At 25.6% G+C, this 24,076-nt stretch overlaps 4 protein-coding genes across 6 annotated transcripts; 3 read left to right on the forward strand and 1 right to left on the reverse strand.

Moving 5' to 3' along the window:
- Positions 1 to 12,891: 12,891 nt before the first annotated feature.
- Positions 12,892 to 13,823, forward strand: LOC129609227 (uncharacterized). Its single transcript, XM_055521160.1, has 3 exons — positions 12,892 to 13,153; positions 13,213 to 13,302; positions 13,384 to 13,823. The coding sequence occupies exons 1-3, from the start codon at positions 12,931 to 12,933 to the stop codon at positions 13,821 to 13,823; spliced, it is 753 nt and encodes a 250-aa protein (XP_055377135.1). The 5' UTR covers positions 12,892 to 12,930.
- A 337-nt stretch (positions 13,824 to 14,160) lies between these two features.
- Positions 14,161 to 15,344, reverse strand: LOC129609207 (putative nuclease HARBI1). The gene is made up of 3 exons (XM_055521132.1): positions 14,655 to 15,344; positions 14,502 to 14,598; positions 14,161 to 14,446 (listed from the first exon to the last, which is right to left on the reverse strand). Exons 1-3 carry the CDS (start codon positions 15,221 to 15,223, stop codon positions 14,417 to 14,419), a joined length of 696 nt encoding a protein of 231 aa, XP_055377107.1. The 5' UTR covers positions 15,224 to 15,344; the 3' UTR covers positions 14,161 to 14,416.
- Positions 15,345 to 15,724: 380 nt separating this feature from the next.
- Positions 15,725 to 18,255, forward strand: LOC129608964 (uncharacterized). The gene has a single exon (XM_055520770.1). The coding sequence runs from the start codon at positions 16,272 to 16,274 to the stop codon at positions 17,949 to 17,951; it is 1,680 nt and encodes a 559-aa protein (XP_055376745.1). The 5' UTR covers positions 15,725 to 16,271; the 3' UTR covers positions 17,952 to 18,255.
- Positions 18,256 to 22,000: 3,745 nt separating this feature from the next.
- Positions 22,001 to 23,456, forward strand: LOC129609193 (nucleic acid dioxygenase ALKBH1). 3 transcript variants are annotated; one of them, XM_055521113.1, is made up of 4 exons: positions 22,001 to 22,195; positions 22,277 to 22,815; positions 22,877 to 23,055; positions 23,120 to 23,456. In XM_055521113.1, the coding sequence occupies exons 1-4, from the start codon at positions 22,106 to 22,108 to the stop codon at positions 23,335 to 23,337; spliced, it is 1,026 nt and encodes a 341-aa protein (XP_055377088.1). In that variant the 5' UTR covers positions 22,001 to 22,105; the 3' UTR covers positions 23,338 to 23,456. The 3 variants fall into 3 exon arrangements, with proteins under 3 accessions (XP_055377088.1, XP_055377090.1, XP_055377089.1); XM_055521115.1 differs by having other exon boundaries at positions 22,061 to 22,199; XM_055521114.1 differs by having other exon boundaries at positions 22,069 to 22,220.
- Positions 23,457 to 24,076: the final 620 nt, after the last annotated feature.

A 24,076-nucleotide genomic window follows, 5' to 3' on the forward strand; every position in this document is an offset into this window, starting at 1 on the left:
TACAAAGTACCTACATATTTATGTTTTGTTTTGTAGTACAAAATAACTTGAAAAATGTTTAATAATATATTCGATCTAAAATCCGATAATGCATTCGATCCAAATTTAACTTTAATTTTCATATTCTGTAGAAAATTCGAAAGGCAGAACAGGACATTTGTGAAATTCTCCGAAAGCACATAAAAAATATAATTTGATAAAAAACGAGAAAAAATAGAGTTGAGTTATTATTATTAGACTATGATTTTGAGTTACCGAATTACCATATTAATTTATGTAAAATTTCAGTACTCTGTTTTCAATATTTTCTAAGATATGGCCAAATGATTATTGAAGTTGTATGGCAGCTACGATAAGGAGTCAAGGAATTTCAACGATTTCTAACAGCCCTAATAATATACTTGTTTCCACGGAATTTCTACATTAAAGCTGCAATAATTTCTGAGATAATGCCAAATAACTTTTCAAGTTGTATGGCAGCTACCAGAATATAATAATATTTTCGCTTATTTCAATACTGTAGCTTCGATAATTTCTGAGGTAAAGCCAAATAAATTTTGAAGTTGTATGGCAGCTACCCGGACCAGTAACTCGATCATATTCAATTTAATTAGGGTTCTGGCATTTATTATAATAAATCTTTTGTGAAAATTTGGGGAAATTAGCTCAATTAGTTTTTGAGTTATCATTGGGACGGGCGGACGGACGGACGAACAAACGAACGGACGGAGAGACGGGAAAAGCTAAATGGACTCAAAATTCTAATCAAAAACATATACTTGGGCCTATATCTAAGATCATTATCAAGAAAAAATCACACAAATAGCATCACTTCAACTATATTAGATTGGATATTATTAACTAACATTGAAATGCATAGTTAAAAAATTTCTTATTTATATTTAAATTTTAGTTCCAAATACCCTAGATTACCCTGTAATCTTAATTGACAATTAAATTGGTTGAGGATGAAAACTCAAGATACTAGACTTAAATTAGAGTACAATAGAACATTAATTTAATATTATTAATTAAATAATTTCCAATAAAAATTCCTATAACATAACGAAGTTTCACCTCATTTTTATTTAATTCATACATAAAACTGCCAAACCGAAAAAACATGAACATAAACGTCGAAATTTTTTATTTAACAATAAATTCGTAATTCTTTATGTCCCTTTCACTTTAAAATTGCAGTAACGGTATTACTATGAAATCAGCATTCATATATGAAATCGAAATGAAAAACCATCTTCAAAACTCCTTCTCCTTGTGTATTATTCATTTAAAGGCAAAATTTGCAAAGAATGTAAAAATTTTGTAATTATAAATATAAAAAAAAAATTTAATTTAAAATGTAATAAAAATAATGAATTAAATAAATTATAAAAGTAAAATTTATTAAAATAAAACGCTCAATTAAATAATATTTACACACAAATAAATAAAAAAAAATAATTTCAAAATACTTTTATAAAATTACACATATTAATTTTTAATAAAATATTTTTTTTTACATAATTAGTTATTGTAATTATTGAATTTACGAGATATTATTTAAGTCTAGAATTAAAAGAATCAATTGTTAAATTAAAAAAAGGAAAATTGTTAAATTTTTTTCCACAGGAAAAGAACAAAAAAAAAAAATATTTTTAAAAGAAAATTTAATTAATTAATTCATAAGACTTAATAATTAATAATAAAATAAAAGTTTCATCTAAAATTAATTATAATCTCAATTACTTAATAATATTATAAAATATATAATAATCATTACTATATAAGTATATAATACAAAATATTTTAGAATTAAACAAGAAAGTGTTAATAATTTAGAAGAAAAAAAAAACTATGAAATACTCTTAAATAATAATTATATTTGAATAAATTGAACACACACAGCTAACTTAAAACTAAAAATTAGATAGTGTTATTTCAAATGAAAAAAAAAAATTAAATAAAATGTAAATATAAAATTTAATATTTAAAAATTATATATGTAAATTTAAAATTTCAAAATATTAAACGAAAATAAAATTATAATTATATTAAAATATTAGTGAAATATATTTGAAAAATTCATACTCAATATTAATATTACTATCTTACTATCTATACATTTAATGTTATTAAAAGTTAAATAAAATTAATTGTTTAACCTTTAACCTTTACCTATTTTAAAAATTTAATTTTAATATTATTTAGTTTTTATATTATAATTATTACTTACTTTTTTCCTACATTACAATTGGCGTCTACCAAAATATAGGTCTAACGTCAACTTGTCTTATTCAATAATTGACACTGTTATGGTGAATAAGTCATGTTGACATTAGGTCTGCACTACTTTGATAAACGATCTATAATTATTATTATTTGTTCTTTTATTTTACTATGAAACAAAATTAAGTTTAACAAATTTTTTAGTAAATTTTGGAAAAAAAATATCTGTGAATTCGAATAAACTTTAGAATCCTTCATAATTAAAAAAAAAAACATTTAATTGTATGATCTACTATAGGTATATACCAAAAAATAAAACTCAAGTAGAATAAAATGTTATTTTCTAACAAAAACGTTTCTTTTTTATATAATATGCAAGTCAGGTAATCAATTAGAATTCAGTGTATATCATATTATATTCATTGAATATCAAAAAAAATATACGGTTAGTTTCTTTTATGCACGCTATGCGTTAAAAGTTCTAATCTAGAACTTAAATTTCTAATAGGCAGCATTAAACAGTAAACAAAAACTTCAGCTACATTTTTTATGATTATGCAGTCTTCAAATTCTGAAATTTCTTCAAATTCTGAAGTCGTTCAAAAATTATCCTAAATGAAGTTGTTATATAAAAACTCAAATTCTTAAATTTGAAAAAAAAAAATTTCATGTGCCAGTAAAAAAATTTAAACTAGATGTCGGGCGCTACATTTCTGAAATTTCTTAATTACAGAATGAATTTACGAACTTCATTACAGCAAGTATAATTTCCGAACAATCTATATTTTCAGTGTGTATGCAGCGTACAATTATTTTCGAACTTCCTGCAAATTAAAACTATTCTAAAACAAAATTAACAAAAACCTCCATGATATGTTCAGATCTTTTTTTTTAATTAACTTATGTAGATAATTATAAATGGCACGCAGGCAAACCCAACTTACTCCGAACAGAAAAAGTTTGCATTATAAAAGATTGTTTTATTCTTGTATAAGACCTCTTACTTGCACTTTCTGCGTAAATAGATGGTGATTATGGCAAATGTTGTTTTTTTGTTTGCTATATGGTGGAAAGTATCCATTCTTTTTTTCGTAAATATGTATATAAAATTTTAGGCATAGTTTTAATTTTTTATCAATACAATATGAAACCATCGCAACTAAATTATTAGCGAAATCATGTATCTCGTTTTTTTCATTTTATTTTTTATTCACTTTAAAATAAGAATTTTCCTTTCTCCTAATTGTTATTTCATTTTTTCTACTAAGACTTCGTTTTTCATAGAACCCTTTTCTCAATTGGAGTTTTGCTTTATTTTTTCCTCAATTATCGACTGAATTTATCACCTTCAAACACAAAGTGAATAAATAATGATTTGAAATAATTATAGTTGAAAAAACGAAATACGCAATATGGAAAAACTCTTCTCACTTGAAAATTATACAAATACAAATGTACATATATATGATTTTCATTCACCTTCTTCTCACTGGGCGAGTAAAATAACAAGAAACACGCCGTATGTTTTAATATGAATAATTGGAATTTGAATACCGTATTCAATATAAATCTGCAGTCAAACAGACACAAAAATTTGTAATATTTAAGAATTTTTCTATTTATTATATGATACTCGTACTCGTATAGCCAAATAACAAACTGTCTCTAAAAAATATTTTTAAAATTTTCTATTGCAAAAACTATTTGTCTGCTGAGAAATGAAGCAGGGTATAACGTATACAACGTATACCGATCATACACGGTTTTATTTCTCAACACACGTAATTATGAATTACAAATTTTTTATTTTATTCATTATACATGAATTGTTATAATCATAATTATGCAACCTGAATCATATAAATATAAAAAGGATTAAAACAATGGAGGATTATTAAATTTAGTATGAAATTTTGTATAGTATGATTAAATAAACACATATCACTAATTTTAAATGAAATTACAATTGAAATAAGAATAAATTGAAAGAAAAATAACTTTACAATTAATTATTGTGTATAAAATTAATTAAAATACTTAATTTTAATTATATATTTTTCTTCAAAATTATTTTAGGAACTATAGAAAACAAAAAAAATAATTAATTTAAAAAAAAAAGAAATTTGAAAAATAAATTTTCTAATTTTTCTAATATTTATAAATTTTTTTTTAATTTCTTCCTATTTTTTTTTAATAATTATTATTAAATGTTAAAACAATTGTTTTTTACATAAAAATATTTTGTTAAAAAAATTTTTTTATTATCTAAACATGTACATAAATATAAATATACTGTAATAAATGTCAACGTAAAATAAAATATAATCGAAAATGTGCAATAAAATGCAAAATCAAAAACGAAAGAAATCAAAAAATAAAAAATTAAATATAAAGTAATTAATAATAAAATATAAATAATAAATTATCAATAATTAAGAATTATAATTTACTTGAATTTAATTATTTATTATTGTATGTGTGCGCAGATATTTAAATTGAAATTATTTTATACGTTGTTATTGAAGTATGTTAAAAATTTCATTCATTTGTGATTTCAGTATAGAAAAATTTTAATGGCCGATTTCAATCACATTAATTAAATTTATTGTCTTGAAATAACATGGGCAAATTTACTTTGTCATAGAACTTTCTATATTATAGACGAATATATCCTATCTTGATTAAAGTAAACTGATATCGCATGTGCTGCGAAACAATCAACAACACATACCACAAAACTTTTGTTGTATAACTATTAATATTAAATAGTTTTGTGGCAGTAAGAGAAAACAATTATACAAAGTTGACTTAGCATAAAATCAAGAAATTACCACATGTGAAATTTTTCTATACAGTGGGCTCTTTTCTTTATTATGGCGAATTATTATTGTGTGATTTTGAAGTTGTACGGTTTGAATTTAATCAAAATTTTTTTTTCGATAATAAGGATTGTTTAGACCACTGCTACGTACACAGTATCCAAAAATTGTGGGACGCACAAAGCTCACTATACATTTACTCAATTGACGGATATAGTATTTATGGATGTAAAGAATATAGTTATAGAAATATACCTTAACTCTTCATATCAAGATGTTAGTGATTAATTTTTAATTGCAATTCGAGCATTTAATTACAATTAAAAACAAATCACTGACATCTTGTAATATTAGTTTTTAATTGCATTCCTTTCCAATTCGAGGTTTTAAATTTTGCTAATTTGAAATTGAAGTAAAAAGCAGCACATTTTGATTTCTTTTCATTAAAATGGAATGAATCAAATTTGAATACAAGTTTATTTAAAACTTTTATATTGAATTTGTTTCAGACATTCGAAATAATTTATTAAGTAACCTATTTCTTTTAATTTCGGTAAACTTTATGTGATTTTGAGTTCATTTTAACTCGTTTTTTCAGTTTTGTGCGATTTTACAAAATTACAGAACGTAATTTGCTCTTTTCTGTATAGAAACGTATCTACCGCAGCTTACGGTAGATAATACTATATTCACATTTTTATAATAATTTACGTATAATAATTCAATTTATATAGGGTATTGTATAAAACACGTTCTGTCACGATTTCGTTATAATTTCCCTCAAAAGTTTTGCTCAAATTAAAATAATGTAATTGAGGAAACTCAATTTATCCCTTAGCTGTTTACATATATGTACATACGAGTACATGCATGCATATTTAATATTTAAATTCAAATAAATAAATTAATTTTTAAATATTTAAAATAATTATATAAACATTTGAAACATTTGATTCAAAAATAAAAATTTTTAACATTGCTATGTGCTTAAATTAAAATTGTATAAATAAAAAAAAATAAAATTAAAATTTTAAAATTAAAAAAAAATAATGTGAGCTTTTAATTATAATTTAAACAATAAAACAATATTAAAAAAAAAAATAAATATTAATTATGAGTTAAAATTTATTAATAAAATATTAAATTAAAAATTTGTAAAATAGTTCAAGTTCTAATAAAAATTAATTATTATATAAAAATAGTATATAAAAAAAAATTATTAAGAATAATTAAAAGAAAATAAAAAAAAAACAACAAAATTATTTAAAAATATTGGCAGTTTCATTGAACATCCCTGATTTCAATTGTGCAGAGAGAGTCTAGAGTTTAACATTTTATATGCACAAAAATCTGTAAAGTCTAAAGTTCAACGTAGTTTGTTATCCGTATAAAATGTGCACATAATGAAAATGTGCCTCCAACATTTTAAAAGTTCTTTAATCATAAACAAAATTATGATTAAATTTTGTTTTGTCACAGCTAATGTAAAAGTAACGTCAATACACAAAAATAAAATAAAAATCTGAACGAAACCGAATTTTTAATGGCTAATTAAATTTAACAATTGCACTTAATTAACTCGAAACGTAACACTACAGAGCTGATTAAATATAATAAAAACTGTTTATGAAATTGTAAGAGAAAACGAATAAAACTCCTTAAATTTTCTGACAGAAACTAAAAAGTCTTGCAACTGTTTGATTGCTTACTTGCATTCCATATAGGTTTATGTTGAAGCGCACACATATGCAACTGTGTAAAACTTTTTACGAACTGATTGCAATTTTTAGTTAAGGCAATCGATTTAAATTGACGAATAAGCAATCGAATTGGATTGCTTTATTTGGGCGCGTACCGATTCAACAATCAGGTAGTTATATGCAATGTCAATAAATGAAATGCATTTTACAATGTTATCTATAGATTGTAGTCAAACGTAATAGTGTTGCAGTAATAACGTATATATCTGCACAGTTGAAGTCAAAGTAATTATGCGCGTGAACAAATATAGTTCCTATCCCCTATAATATTAACCCTAAATTGAAGTAATCTGTCACATTTTAAATATTTTTGAGCTATTCAATGTTTTTTGCAAATCTATTTGTTTGGCAATATTGAATATTAAAAATTTTAGATCGACACAATTTTTTTTCTAATTCAATATTTCAAATTAAAAAACTTAAAAAAGCGGGTTTCATTCCAAAACTTTGAACTTTCCATATACGAATTATTAGCTGAATAAATATTAAGTAAGTGCTTTTTGTATTTATGCTATACCGAATATATGTTTTCTCGAACAGTGCCCTAGTATAACTTTAGTTAATAAAATAGTTAAAATAAATATGTATTTCAAATTAAACTGCTATACATTTCCAATATTTTTAAAGATTTGATTAAATTATTTTTGAATTATTATTTTATTATCAGCATAATTAAAATGGTCTTACAAAATTAGTACAAAGCTTCAGTTCAACAAAAGTCTCATTAAATTTCAAAAATTAGTGTGTATCACCAGTATCAATAAAAGCACAAAAATTAACAGATTTAGAAATTAAACGTCTATTTAGTTGCTTTGTATTCGAAAATAAAATGTTCATGTATGTACACGTATGCAGATGCACACTAGACTAGAAAATAATCAATAAATTATAAGAAAAACATATTTCAATAAAGAGATTGGAAGGAAATCAGAAGAGATAGATTCAGAAAAATTTTTGTTATCTATTTTTGTCATAATTTTGGAATTTACGATCAAATTGGTTTAGAAAAATATTTTGAGAATAACTTGAGACAACAATCATTTTTGTCATCAGCAGTTGGATAAATATTAGAGACATCTAGTATTTAAAAGACTACAGTAATGTAAATTTGTATACATTTTGACGTATAGATGTCACTTTGAATAGGTACTGAAAATGACTTATAGATTTCGCTGCATGTAAATATTTTTCTTGATATATCTTTTTCCTAATAGATGACTCTGTTCCGTATTCCTTTGAAATTCAAGTATACAAATCTTGATTATAATTTCCTAACTCGAAAATTAAATAAATTAAATAAAATTAAATCAAAATTTGAATCACACAATTTTCACAAACTGATGTCAAAGTGCGTAAAGTATACGTTCTTTTGATTCAAAGGTTTTGATTCCATGTATATGTACATACTTATATTTTATTTTTTATTGAACCCATGAGGTTAATATGGAATAAAAGTCAAAAGGCACTCATAAAATCACTATTAAAAAATTAGTGGAAACTCAGAACAACTGAAAACAAGGTTGACTTAAAATGATGAATTACGGTTGATTACTGCTATTTTTAAAAACACATTACTACATGCACAGCTTAACCCCATTTGCCATCTATAATATTTTAAAGTTTTAATTTAAAATCTTTTTATCAATCTTTTTTCATTACTTTAAAATAACTATGGGGAGGTCCAGCCAACTTAAATGCTTTAATAAATTGCAGGGCTTAGTTAGCTATCGCTCCAGAGCTCCACTGAACGGTTCACAGCACTTTATTTTTGCTTTAAAAAAATACGAGTTTCTTTATTTTTAAGTTTTAAATAAGTAAAAGCGTTTCAGTCGAAGTATAACCTGCACCTCAGTAATCTGGGTTTAAAATTTTTAATTTTTGAAATATCTAGAGTTACCTTTCATTGATATATACCAAGTATTCGAACCTGACAGACCCCTATATAGAAACTACACGGATATGTCTGACCTATAATTGGACATACAACTGTCAAGTTTCAAAAACCTAACATTATTACTTTCCCAAATAATTATAATTAGCTTTCGGAGTTTTTATGGTAGCTACCCGAATCTGTCAAGTCATCTCAGTGGTATATGTAAAACTTCAGGGGCATATGTAACCTGTAATTGGACATACGACTGCCAAATTTTATGAATCTAACTTTATTATTTTTCCAAATATTTAAAATTAACTTGTAGAGTTGTATGACAGCTACCCGAACCAGTGCAGCCATTCCATTAAAATTCTCAGAATATATGTAAACTGTAATTAGACACAGTTTTGGAAATTTTGATATTAATATCTTTATTAGTTTTTGAAATATTTAAAAAATCTCTTTGAGTTGTATGACAGCTACCCGAACCCGTTGTCCGAATTGGCCTAATTACAATAGCAGCCGCCGTTGGCAGAAAAGAAACAACCTGTAAAGATTGGTGTCGATTGCATTATTCGTTTTTGAGTTATCGTGCGATCAGACGGACATGGCCAAATCAACGCAGAATTTTACGCTGAGCAAGAATTTATATACATGTCCATTTCGGAGATGACTCCTTCAAGTGTTTCAAACTCCGTACCAAAGTAAATATACCCATAATGAAGATGCAGGGTATAAAAAGTTATTTAATAATACAAACTACAATTTAAATAAACTGTATTACAAAATGTAAACTATGTTTTTAGAGTCTTACATAAACTTATATACATACATATATGATACCTAAATGTCAAAGTTCAACTAATGATACATACTTTTTTGTTTCAAAATTTTTAAATCAGTACTAAATTTTATATGTATTTGCAAAATGTATTTGCAAATACATATTATTGAAAATGAAATACATTATTTCATACATGGAAAAATTTGATCAATCAATTTAACATAGACTACCAAAATCTGCTGTTCAATTAAAAAATTGAAAAAAATTCTTTTGCAATTTTTAGTTTCAGAAAAATTTTAAATTGTACACAAAACTTAAATCAAGAAAACTTCCATTCAGGGAATGTAGATTTAAGACAGTATATGACATTTTTTTCATCAAATTGAAACAAATAACAGAGGCATCTAGCATATAAAAGACTGAAGTTCTTACAAAATTTGTATAAGTTGCATTTTAGCTCTAAATCTACTCATAGATGTCGCTTATATAGACACTTATGTTTGATAGATATTTCCTTTTGAAACCCAATGATATTCGGAAATCTAATAAAATTTGTCAATTTCAAATTTAATAATTAGAATAATAATAATAATTTATTGTTATTCTAAATTTAACTTAGGTATTTTAGGTAACTTAGATATTTCTTTTTGAAACCCAATGATATTCGGAAATCTGATAAAATTTTTCAATTTCAAATTTAATAATTAGAGTAATAATAATAATTTATTGTTATTCCAAATTTAACTTAGGTATTTTAGGTATATAACAAAGCTTTGTACCGTGAATGTGTTTTTTTTTTTTCACAAAAAAGTTTTTGACAAATCGTGAATTGTACAACTTTGACGTGAAAAAAAATAAAACCTTTTGACAAATTCCATTCATAAATTTCATTAGACAGTTTTTTTCCATTAAATTTTTTTACAATCAATTTCTTCTAATTAAATGCCGCGATGAGTTATGACCTTTGCAGATTTATGCCAAATTTTATAGCTAGTCGAACCGCAGGGTTATATATTGATTGCAAGATCATCGCCTCCCTGATTTAAATATGTCAAATTTAAAGAGTATATAAATGTGTGTTAAATCTAAAAAAATTCCTAAAAGAATATTTTGTTTCTTTTCTTTTTTCTAGTCAACTGTTGTTCGATAAAAATTTAAACGTACCCTGATAAGCAATATAAGAAAATAAAATATTTATTCTATAGATAACTTCATACATTATGGAAACAAAAATTCGCATGAGCACTCTTTAGGCACCCTTATGTCTTAGACAAAAAAATTGGATGTAAAAAATTGATTATTTATAATGTAACACTTTGCAAGAGATGCATCAGAAAATTAAGTTCGTTTTGATGTAGCATTTACACATCGATTTAATTTGATAGGATGGAAATTTGACGAACATCGATGTGTAAACGTCCAATCAAATTAAGTAAAATCGAACAAGAAAAATGGAGTCGTTCCAATTCTTATCAAACGTTTTTGACAGAAATAAAAAAATGAAAATGACGGAAATAAATTTTTCTCGTTATGTGCATTGTGACCAGGTGTTATTTTTTCATCAACTGTTTATTGTGGTCAACATCGTTTAAAAATTATTTTTTATAAAGTATTTGAAAAATTTAAAAATGTCTCAAAAAAAAAATATAGTTGGTGACAATTTAACTCGATTGAGGTATTAAATCTAAAGATTATAAAAATGTTTAAGAAAAGCAAAAACCATATAAGGAATTGGGGTAGGAATTTGGAATAACAAATGAAGAATAAAAGAAGAAAATTAATAGATTAAGGACCACAAACAAACGTGAGTACAAAAAGGTAAGAACTAAGTATAAACAATTATCCGTTTTTGCTTTTTTGAAATTTCGTTTATTTTTTCTTTGCAAATAAATTACTAATACTTTGACAAACGCATAGATATACCTCGATTAAATAAGAAAAAAATTAATTTGACAGCACATTTGATAAAAAAAAGTTCGATATGTAAACAGAATTTCTCATCCAATTTCATTGTTGTCAATTTTTGCTTGCTATTATATTTTATATGAAGTATTTTTTTATAAAAATCAAATATCGAGAAAAATTTACAATAAATTTCAATTTAAATTGATATTTTATTTTCAAAGGCGGGCGAAATTCTTTTAGAAAAAAAATATTTTGTAAGCGAAATAATAACGTGATCGTATTTTCCACAAATATTTCAATTTTTTCCCTTCACACTATAACGTATTCTTAAAAACCAAAATATCGCACAATGTGATCGTATCGAAAAAGCTCTAATTAATTGTATTCACACAACGACTTTGCAGCAGTGGTTGATAGTTTGATACACGTTTTATTCCCAACAAAATTTTTTGACATATGAAACAATGATGCAAAAGTTATCATATAAACATAGGTAATCAATTGCCATTTGCGGTTTTCAGTCTAATAGAATCTTGGCAGTTTGAAATGTAAGTAAATAAGAAAAAATTTATTATGATTGAAGTAATAAGTATCAATTCAACTTTTAAACCGCAATGAATTAAGTATGACTAAATTTTAGAATTTAAAATATTCCTTAAGGTATTTATAGTGCTAGAAGGTCGAGTTCAATTTCAAGCATAAAAGCTTCCGCAAATTCTTTAATGTCAAAATTTTGTTTTCAGTCTGCAAACTGTCTGATGTATAAAACTTTTACGGACAGAAATGTAGTAAGCTTTTTACCCATAATTGACTTTGAATTTTAATTATCCGTAAACGTCAAAAAAAAAAAAATTTTTTTTTAGATTTAAAATAATTTTATACTTACATATTAAAAATTAACAAAAAAAATATTTTTTATATTATTTTTAACGTAATGATAGTCACTCAATACATCAAATTTATTTACTGAATTACTACGTGAGCCTGTCTGCATGTAAAAAAAAAAATCTACAATTTTGACGCTTAATTGACTTTATTTAAAGGTTAAAGAATTTAAACTTTGACTGAAAGTAAAAACGCAGTAGAGTATTCGAAAACTCAGACAACTCAGATTTTGTAAAATTTGACGTTTAAGAATTTAACACTTCTTTCTTTTAACATATACCTCGTTTATATGGCAGCTTCAAGCTTACTTGAAGCCTATTTTATGTACATATAAACACTGCTTGACTTGAAATCGGCTTCACTCAAGTCAATCAAAAAATTTTGCCTACTTGACTTGAAATGTTGAAGTAAAAACACCGCTTGAAAGCTTGAGAGCTTGAAAATGACAGAATTTAATTTTTTGTCCTAAAATGACAGTAGAAATAGAGTGCTTTATGAATTTGAAACTATTAAGTGTCAATACAAATGAAAGGTAAGTTAATTTTTGAACATATGTACATGATATTTTGTATTTTTATTTTGATATTTATTATTATAAACTTATAATTTTTTGTAGAATATGTCGAAAAGAAATATTTGGAGCAATGAAAAAAATATCGCAACAGCGAAATCTACGGAATGGTAGAAAACTGTTTAAAAAATAAAAAAATTGAAAATAAAAGCGCCAAACAAATTGAAATTAGGTGGAAAAATTTAAAATATATGTACATAAACATTAAAAAAGAAAAAAACAAAAGTGGAAATAGTGCTAACGACTTTCTGTTTTTCGAGGAAATGGACGAGCTGATGGGTATGAGACCCTCAATAACAACATTGGAAACAGGAGTAGATACTTCTTGCGGTAGAATTTTGGAGATTACATACAGATATATTAAATACTTATACTATTTGCATTTTCAGATGTAGTAACTCCCTCAACAAATGACTCCTCTAACACAAATATAAACCAAGAAGATTCGGATGAGCTGCAGCCGTTACCAAGTCCAAGTGGTTTGTTTTATATAATACAAATACATATATTAGTGTAAAATATTATGAATATGAAAATTCATTAAATATAATACTTTTCAGGTTTACAAAATAATTCCAAACGTAAACGAAAATCAACATCTGATGGGTTGTTAGAAAAAATTAATAAAATGCAGAAAGATATCAATGAAGATTTTCTGAAGAAACAAAAAGAACTTATAGACTATGAATACAAATTATATTCACAGCAAGAAAAGGAAAGTCACATGCAAATGAAAAGTTTGCTAAAGGAAAGCAGTGATAATTTCTTGTGTGCAATCAAAGATATTTTCAATGATAATCGTAGCATAGATACTATAAATTTAGATAGCAATAAGGAAAATAATAAAAGTGATAATCATAGCGTAGAGACTATAAATTTAATTACAAAAAAGGAAAACATTGAAACGAGTAATTATAATACAGAGACTATAAATTTAAGTGAATATGAGGAAAATATTAAAAATAGTTTAAGTTCATATTTCCAAGGATGGATAGACTAATAAATAATAAGAAATATGTTTTTTTTTTTACAAAATGAATTGATCTTTATTTTTGGTTAGCATTATGTTTTTTTTTTTTTTGGTTTTCAAATTTTAGTGGAAATGTTAAAAAATGCCATGTTTTATTTCATTAAACGTTTTAAAAATATTAACAAAGATGTATTTTTTTATTATTTTATACTTTTCAAAATAGGTAAATTGTTTTTCACGTAATCCTTTATGTGTTCTCGTACAAGTGTACCTTCTAAAGTTGCTTGTCCAACGAAATTCTCCGGCTGCTCGTAAACTATTAGTGAATTACAAGAGCTAGTTTCCTGCCATGCTTGGTTAAAAGACACTTTTCTTTTTTTCTAAAATATTATGCAGCATACAACATGTGGCAACTACTTTAGGCACATAATCCACATTGACATCAATTCTTTTTTGGAGAATTCGCCATCTGCTTTTCAATCTTCCAAAGGCATTTTCTACCACTATTCTCGCCTTGTTTAGATAAACATTAAAAGATTCTTCTTCTTCATTACAGTGGCCTGGAAAATTTTTCAATATCCATGGCAAAAGTGGATACGCAGGATCTCCAATTAAAAACGGCCTTATAATGTTGTTGTCAAAATTTCAACCGGCTAAAATTTATTATAAATTAATTGATAACTAAAATTAATATTTATGAATACGCACTAGATCCAGATTTCCATATTTAGAGTACAGGAAGGAATCCTTCAAAACAGTTGCGTCGTGTGTACATCCTGGATGTTTACATGTTATATCTCGGAACCTACATAGAAAAAAAAATACCTTAATTCGGTTTTACATTGAATGTTACAAACTTACAAATATTTACTATCCACAACTGCTTGTAATATTAAAGATGGCCAACCTTTTCTATTTATGTAGTCTCTATATCCTTCCTGTTTCGGAGTTATTGGAATATGTGTTCCGTCAATTGCTCCTAGCACTTGAGGAATACCAGATTTTTCTTTAAAATTTTTTATTACTTCTTCGGCTTCCTCATTTTCTGGCATATAAATTTCTTCTTTGATATAGGTTAGCATAGCATCACAAAATTCATAAAGACACTTTTTGACAGTGCTTTTATGTACACCAAATTGATTGCCAACAACTCTGTATTCGGCAGAAGAAGCAAGTTTATAAATACTAATTGCAACCTTGCATTTAGTTGATAAGGATTCCCGTACATGAAGTGGATGAGGCTTTAATTTTTCGTCTAATTTTTCACATATAAAATTGAAGGTTTCTTTATCCATTCGGAAGTTTTCAAATATTTCCGAATAATTATCTGAAGCAAAAATGTTATTCCACCAATCTTTCGACCGTGTCTTCATCCATAATTTTCTGCTTCTTTTCTGAGAATTTTGTATAATTTCAATATTTTTCTTCATGTTATCACTATGTATGTCTTTTAAAATTGATATTTATTCTATTTTTTAATCTTCTTAAAAATTTCACTCTATTTCTATTATTTTTTTTTATAAAAACTTTGATTATATTTTCCTGATGGATTTTATAATTTTCCATGCACTTTATTACGAGTTTTTGTTTGTTTTTACAATCCATATTTTCTAATATTAATTACAACTTCTTTTTTTTTGAATTACTTTGTTTTCTATTACTTCAAAGACTGTCAAACTCAAGCTGATTTCAAGCTAAATGTCATTTTCAAGCTTTGAAGCTGACATATTAAAAACGCTGCTTGAGTTTCAAGCTGATTTCAAGTCAAGTACTCAAGCTGCCATATAAACGAGGTAATAGTTCGCCGTTCTTTAAAGTCGTAAAAACGTCAGCCCTGATACGGAATGAAGAAAAGTAAAACATTTTCGTTTTACCAAAAATAGGAATGAAGTGTAGCATTTAGGCAAAGGAAGATAATTTTGCTTAAGTTTCTTGACTTTCATTTCTAAAATATGTACAAAATAAAAGAATAAATCAATAATTTTATAAATTAATAAACAAAGTAATAAAGTAAAAATTAAATTTCAAGAAACAAAAATTGACAATATTAGATCACTCAAAATAAAAGTTACAAGAAAATCACAAAAGTATTTATGCAATTTACTATATGAATGTATATGATTCCCGATCGCAATAAATTTGTTTCAAACATTAACTAAAGTAGAAAAACTAACAGCCGAAGAAGATGGAAGTACTGGATGAGAACACATGCAATCTTTAAACTGATGCAATAGTAAGCTTTTTTTACTCACAATTCACATTTTTACATACTTTTTTTTTTTTTTTTCAAAAATTCCCTAAAAATACTCTTGCCGGAATAAATTTCACTTTAGTTTTTGTTTGACTGCCGGCTAGCTTGTTAGAATTTAAAATAATTTTTTAAGATAATAAATATTTATTTAGCACAAATACAATATTCGTTCAAGGATAATACATAACTTATAAATATAATAAATAAAATTTTATAGTATAAAAAATATGTGTGGCATATTTGCGATATTTTCAAAAACTGGTGGTCCAATAGGATCTAAAAGATATTTCAAAAATTTTCAATCATTACGTGAAATTGCTTACCAACAAAGTGGAAAGCAGCGGAAACATCGTGGTCCAGATGATACTGGATTGGAGTTAATTCAAGATCACGGAGTTTGTTTAGTTCATGAACGACGTGGTATTGTTGGTTTTCGTACTGGTCATCAACCTTTAGTCTCTGCAGATGGGACAGTATTAGTAGTAGCAAATGGTGAAATTTATAATTACTTAGAACAATCAGCAGAAATCGCTAAGAAACGTGGACGTTATGATCCAAAATCCGACTGCAGTGTAATTGTGGAGTTATATGAAGAATATGGTGAAGATTTGTTTGATTATTTAAGTGGTATGTACGCTTTTGCTTTATATGACAAAAAAACGAAAAATGTAATGTTAGCTCGTGATCCTATTGGAATTATTCCATTGTATTATGGATATGATAAAGATGGAAATTTATTTGCTGCAAGTGAAATGAAATGTTTAATTGGTGTATGTGAGAAAATAGAAAATTTTCCACCAGGTATGATGTATTATGGAAAAGCTGACAAAATGGAATTTAAATGTCATTTCAAAGAAAAGTGGATTACAGAAATTCCTAAAGAACCAGCAAATTTGGTAATGTTAAAACAAAAATTAGAATCAGCTGTTAGAACACATTTACATTGTGATGTTGAGTTGGGAGCATTACTATCTGGGGGTGTTGATTCTAGTTTAATAGCATCAATTGCAACGAAAATTATGCGTGAAAAGGATAAAAATTTTAAATTGCGTACTTTTTCAGTTGGACTAGAAGGTGCACCAGATTTCAAATATAGTAAAATGGTAGCAGAACACATACAAAGTGATCATACCGAATTAGTTTTTACTGTTGAAGAAGGCTTAGATTGTATTCGTGATATTATTTATCATTTAGAAACTTATGACATTACAACTGTGCGTTGTAGTATACCAATGTATTTACTAACACGAAGAATAAAATCTGAAAATATTCGTATGATACTATCTGGGGAAGGTGCCGATGAATTATTTGGAGGATATTTGTATTTTTTCAAGGCACCAACAACAGAAGATTTTCATAAAGAGTTAGTCAAACGTGTTTTAAATTTGTATCATTCCGATTGTTTGCGAGCCAATAAAGTGTCTATGGCATGGGCAGTTGAATTACGTGTACCATTTTTAGATAGAGATTTTCTTAATTATGTTATGTCAATACGCCCTGAAGACAAGATTCCTGGAGATTTAAATTGTTATACAGATAAAAAACAACATCGCATTGAAAAATATATTTTAAGAGAAGCATTTAGTGATGAAGATTATTTGCCAAATACAGTATTATGGAGGCAAAAAGAACAATTTTCTGATGGAGTTGGCTATAATTGGATTGATACAATTAAAGAATATGCCGCTAGTCATATAACAGATGAAGAATTTGATATGAGAACAAAATTATATCCAATTAACACACCAGAAACGAAAGAAGCATTCTATTATAGGCAAGTTTTTGAGGAAATGTTCCCAGGAGATTATCCAGCTAAAACAGTTATGAAATGGATACCCAGAACCGATTGGGGATGTTCGTCAGATCCATCTGGTAGGGCACAAGCAAGTCATCAAGCTCATAAGTAACTTAATTTTTATAAAATTCAATTTTAGGTTTAGAATTTTTTTTATATAAAATTTTATACATACGAATTTGTAGTTGAGAATCTTCAAATTAAAATATTAATTTGTATTTCAAATATTTAAAAACATTGCTTTAATACTTACATAGTAGGTAAATGTTATTTATTTTGCCTTTTAAATTCACATATAAAATATACATATAAATTCACATATAAATTTTAGTTAAATGGAAATTTTGGATTTCAAAATAAAATTTATGGAGACATTGATACACTCTCTGCCTACTTTAAAAGAAATTATAATTTAAAAATTTAACAGACTTTTAATTATATTATTAAAATATGGTTTGATTTTGTTATGAATTGAGATTTAAAGATTTTAGATTAAAATTAAATTTACGTTAATGGTTAAGTTAAATGTATATTATGTTTTTTGATAAAACTTTTGTAAGTCATCACATTTTATAACATTTGAATATTAAATTACGAATTATTGAAAGAAATTGTGTTTTGATTATATTATACATATGTATGTACATACATATGTATACATTTAATATAAATTTATTTCTAATTAGCTTATAATTTTAAAAGTTATGTACATATAAACTTATTGAGAAATTCATTCAATATTGTATTTTTTAATTGTTTGTATATGAGAATTTATAAATGATACTTAGTATCTTAAAATAGAATTTACATTTCGTTTTGTTACATAAATAGATAAATTTGAAGGAATTTACACATTTTTCCAAAAATTTAGTCTACTAATACTTCAGAATTCAACCTTCGTTAAATTTTTAAAAACTAGGTCATTTTTTGAAATACAAAATATGACAATATGAAATGCTTTCAATAATTTAAAACATAATTTTATGAGAACTATAATTACTTGTTTATTATTGCTATTTAATACATAAATATGTATATTAAAATTAGTATTTAACTTCTTTTATTATACACGCATACATTTGTATATTTAAATAAAATTATTTGAAGAAATTCTGTTCTAGAGGTACGTACTTCAAACATAGTATGTTTAACATTTTATAAAAAACATAACATAAAAAACCAAAAACAGCTTGACGTGTTTGTGTAAGGTCTTAATTAGTCTTAAAATTTCGCTTTAAGTTTTCTTTAAATGATTCTTAAAACCACAAGAGCATGTTTTTACTGCAGTACAATATTTTCATTCTTAAATTTTACGAATATGCATTATGCATTTAATTATTGTTAATTTAGATTAAATTTTTATATTTCAAGGGCAAGGCTTCAACATAACTTATTTTTCATCAATAGTTAATCGCAGAATTTAATTACAAAGTATGAATGAATAAGTTTTAATCGTAGACATTTTTTAAATGATTGACATAAAAAAATGCCAACAGTAGCAATATTTTTCTTAATATTTTTTTACAATATGAACAAATATGTATAATTAGCTTTTATTTTTTTCACCTTATCAAACAAACTGTAGTATTAAACCTGACAACAGTAAAAAAATGCTATAGTTTATTAACCGCAAACTGAACCAAAAAGAAAAAAATAAGGTTCAGAGTATCTGTATTTTTGTTTTGTTATTTTAATTTTTAAAAAATATTTTAACATTTTAATATGCTTCAAATTAATATGTAGGTGTGTAAGTAAAAATGTAAGTATGGATGGGAGCAGTTGTGGGATATTCATAGTGAAATAAAATTTAAAATTTATTTTAGGAATAAAAGTAAATTTCGAAATCACGTTTTTCGAAATTTCTTATTTCTAAAAATAAACAAAAAAATTTTAAAATTTAATGAGTAACTTTGAAATTTCTTTTATGATTAGTTGCTATAGGAGCTTTTCGATTTACGAGAAACTTATGAAGAAATATGTACGTATTTTCTCGTTAAAAAAAGAAATTCTAAATTTAAAATAAAAAATCTGATGTGGCCAGCACATAACCGACCGTAAAATGCATTTTCTCATTTTGTCAAATTGTGAAAATTTCTTACCGTGTTCTTGAACACTTGTTTCACAATTTTAAGGACACTACTAAACTTTTAGTTATATGTATGTATGTATGTGCGTATGTATCTACAAAGAAGGAATTCAGCTCTAAGAAGGGATTCACTTTATGCTATCCGAATTCTCTAAAAAGTTCCTCAGATAGTTCCGGTAGCAATGAGTAATCAAGTATTAATTTTCAAGAAAATCCCTCAATTACTTTCTAAAATGTAAGAAATGTAAAAACGGCCCCTAGTGAAAGCTCATTTTAGTACATACATACATATGTAGATATGTACATTTTTTAACACCCGCAGTTGAAATATTAAAATTAAAAGATAGTGGTTAATTATTTCTCTATATATAAATAATTATTTCTCCAACTCACCATTCGGTCAGCAACTGACATTTGATTATCTTGAAAAGTTGGTTTCCAGCATCAGACGAAGCTTATACATATATAAACTTTCAAATTAATTTGTTGAATATTTGCTTAAAAATGATCGGAAATATAAAACAAACCTGCAGTAATGATCCAGTTTCCAAGACCTGACAAATCCCTAAAATTGATCAAACTGTGTCATAACCAAAGTAAACTTGAAAAAAAATTTTCATTAAAATCGGTTCAACTGAAGTTGAGATATATGTAACTACATATTACGTAGATCTGCACATGCACACTGAAAGAGAACCCGATTTTGATCTCTCTGAAAATAGTTTATTTCCTTTTCTAATATAGGAGAAGTACATTTTCACCGAAAAATTAGACATGCGAAATTTGATGGCATCACGTTATCCCTCTTATTATGTATATGCAATGCGGTAAGTACAAAAGTAATCATAACATTTTGTTTTAAAATATTTTCATATAAATTTTATACGCGAACGAGACAAAATCAATAGTTAATATCAAGTGGTTATCTATACAAAAGAAAATCATTCTTATAGTAGTAGGTAGATCCATACATCATGCATTGAATTTTATCGGGAAAAATATAACACACATATATGTATGTGTATATACATAACGTTATGCTACTTCTCTTATCTGCGATAACCATTTGAAAATTTTTTTTAATTAACAAATTGAAAAGATAATTTTCGTTAAAGCAAAGCGACTTACGTTATCTGTATATTAATACTAAAAAGCAGATTCAGCTAAAGCGGTTTAAATTTTAAAACATATTTATGTAGTGCTGAAGAACTACCAGTTTGAAAACTTAATTTAAAAATCTTAGTTTTCATTTACTTATGTGCATATAAAAAAAAAATAAATTCTCAAAGTAAAGATGTTAAAAATGAATGACCCAAAGTATGTTGTACATACTTTGTACTAATATATATTAGGTAGCCATACATTGCCAACAAGGTTACACTTACACAATATGACTACAATTAGCTTTCAGACTCTTAATTAAAATCTAAGGTAAGAATTGAGAGCTGGTTGTTTTGGAAGTGGTATAAGTCCATTTTTTCATATATTAAGATATTTAAGGTTTTGCATTTGAATCAATTACAAAATATTGGCCATAATAACGTTTTTTGTTTGTTTTATGTTTAAGCAGAACTCTATTAAAATTGTGAATGTAACTGTGGATAAAGGGGTGTCTATAGTTCATCAAAATCACCATTAACTTAGTCTTTTTAAAAAGTGGACTTATACCACTTTCAAAAAAATCAGTTCAATTGTTAAAACGCAAGATTTGACAAGGTTATGTAATGTTGTTAATACTTTTATAAAGAAAGGTTTAGTAGGTGGTTAAAACTCTGGAAAAATAAGGTATTGACAGATTTTCAAAAAGTTAAAATTGTAATATAATTTAAGGTGATAAAGTCCTGCGAAACCTTGTTAAAAATGTAAGAAAAAACTCACTGTCACATTTCTGTTTCAGAAATATCCTTCATCCACTGTATGCAGAAAAACACATTTTATTATGCAAGACACAACCCAAAATATTCTAAATTTTCTAAAACAAAAATCACAAATGCTGGTAACAATACCTATTTGAAGTATCTACTTTTTTGACATTTGTTTGTTTATTTACAATTCAATTTTGCTAGTAAAAATAAATATGTAGTTCAGATTATTTTTAGAATTAAAAAATATGAAAAAACTAAGTTAATTCAAACGAAATTATTTTATTGCTTCATAATAATTATCTCCATAAACAAAAGATGTTTAAAGAAGTTTTTAAAGCGTATAAGATTAAGTCTTCAACACCAGATTTTTCTGAAGTTTTAGATTTCGATGAAATTTCTGCAGATGCAAGTATTTAAACCAAGAAAAAATGTATTTTACTCTTTTTTGTAACCCATTTTTATTTAAAAATTTTTAAACTATTTTAGGATGATCGTGTTAGGAGCAAAAAGTTGTCAGATTTAAGCGGATGTATGTTAGGAGTAAAACCATTTCGTGAATGGCAATGCTACGAACTCGTAAATCGAGTAGGACTTCTATACATTAAAAATCCATTTACAAATCAAGGACAAAGGTATTGGCTGGCAAGATGTATTCAAGACTATTCAAAAAGTCCAAATGTTGTTAATTTATCAATCAATAACTTTGACAAAATGGAGATTGAAGATTGGTGGAAATCTTTGCAAAATTGTAAAGATATTGATCGAAAGAAAAAATTAAAGAGTGCGATGAGGTGGTCTACTTTAGGATATCATCATGACTGGGACACAAAAGTTTATTCTGAAAAAAAGAAAAATAAATTTCCAACTGATTTAGCGGATCTTTCATCGTATTTTGCGAAAGCATTAGGATTTGGTTCATATTCTGCTGAAGCTGCAATTGTTAATTATTATCCTATTGGTACAACTTTAGCTGGTCATACCGATCATTCTGAGGCAGACCTAGAAGCACCATTATTTTCTTTTAGGTAATTCAATTACTTGGTAACTTATGAATTAATTTCTAAAATACATATTTAATTTTTTCAGCTTTGGCCAAAAGGCGATATTTTTAATTGGTGGCCCTTCAAAAGAAGAAAAGCCAACAGCGTTATTTTTGAAAAGTGGTGATGTAGTAATAATGTCCAAAGAAAGCAGATTATGTTATCATGCAGTTCCTAGAGTTATGAAATGTAATTATGAGCCTTGGAATAGTATAAATTCAAAAGGTAATTTTAAAAGAATATATGTGTTTTGAATTTACATAATATATATGAAATTTTACAATTCCAGAGTGTATTATAGATGATTTTAATTTTAATGGCTCTGAATTATCCAATAGTAAAAGAATCAAATTAGATAATGAAATAGAAAGTGGGTCGATTAATATGAATTTATGGAATCAGTGTTCTGACGAGGAGTTTTGGTCATCTTTTAATTTATACTTAAAAGATTCTAGAATTAATATAAATGTACGACAAGTTTTAAAAGAAGGACAAAGTTCATTATGATAATCGGATTTTTTTATTAAATTATGTTAATTTTGAAAACAAATTTGTTTTTTTTGTTTTTGGTTAAATTTAGATTTCGTCTACATTCAGTTTATAGTAATTGTGGTTGGATTTTTAAATATAAGAGCTTGTGAGATTTCAAATTTCAAGACCTATGATTTATTTATTTAATTAAGACTATAATTATGTTAAATGCGTTTTTATTTTTGTGGAAGTAAAAATAATGTCATACTAAATGAATTTGCAAAATAATATAGCACAATTTTAAATTATTAAAATCCTCTAAGATACAATAATATAATTTCTTTTCATCAGTTTTTAATTATTTAATTATTTAAATAATTAAAATAAATTAAATTTTTTAATTTATTACTTCTTATGTATTTTATTTCGGATTTATAAAATTCTAATTTTATTTACCGATTTTTAACTTATATTTAAAAAATTATTAATTTATATTAAAAAAATTTGTACAATACTATACGTAATTAAAATCTACGTTTATAATATGTATGTAGTGTTGGTGTTTTATGGAACTGTTTTTTTTTGTTAAATTTACTGATCAGTATTGCAATCGTAAGCTTATAGCTGAGAGTGAATGCTAAAAATGTAATAATTGTAAATGTAGGTAGTTTTTTCGACTTAATTCTATTTCGAAATATATTTCCTTCCATAAATTGGGAAATAGCAAAAAATAGAGCTATAAACTCATTATCTTAGTAGGATTTTTTGATTGTAG

Source organism: Condylostylus longicornis, unplaced genomic scaffold (assembly GCF_029603195.1).
Source record: "Condylostylus longicornis isolate FDR11 unplaced genomic scaffold, ASM2960319v2 ptg000038l, whole genome shotgun sequence".
NCBI lineage: Eukaryota > Metazoa > Arthropoda > Insecta > Diptera > Dolichopodidae > Condylostylus > Condylostylus longicornis.

Coding starts and splice junctions, on each gene's coding strand:
- LOC129609193 (XM_055521113.1), top strand. CDS start 22,106: ATGTTTAAAGAAGTTTTTAAAGCGTATAAGATTAAGTCTTCAACACCA. Junction 22,196..22,276: donor TCGATGAAATTTCTGCAGAT/GCAAGTATTTAA, acceptor AAACTATTTTAG/GATGATCGTGTTAGGAGCAA. Junction 22,816..22,876: donor GCACCATTATTTTCTTTTAG/GTAATTCAATTA, acceptor TAATTTTTTCAG/CTTTGGCCAAAAGGCGATAT.
- LOC129609207 (XM_055521132.1), bottom strand. CDS start 15,223: ATGAAGAAAAATATTGAAATTATACAAAATTCTCAGAAAAGAAGCAGA. Junction 14,599..14,654: donor GTTGTGGATAGTAAATATTT/GTAAGTTTGTAA, acceptor TTTTCTATGTAG/GTTCCGAGATATAACATGTA. Junction 14,447..14,501: donor AATATGGAAATCTGGATCTA/GTGCGTATTCAT, acceptor AATAAATTTTAG/CCGGTTGAAATTTTGACAAC.
- LOC129609227 (XM_055521160.1), top strand. CDS start 12,931: ATGGTAGAAAACTGTTTAAAAAATAAAAAAATTGAAAATAAAAGCGCC. Junction 13,154..13,212: donor AGGAGTAGATACTTCTTGCG/GTAGAATTTTGG, acceptor TTGCATTTTCAG/ATGTAGTAACTCCCTCAACA. Junction 13,303..13,383: donor GCCGTTACCAAGTCCAAGTG/GTTTGTTTTATA, acceptor AATACTTTTCAG/GTTTACAAAATAATTCCAAA.
- LOC129608964 (XM_055520770.1), top strand. CDS start 16,272: ATGTGTGGCATATTTGCGATATTTTCAAAAACTGGTGGTCCAATAGGA.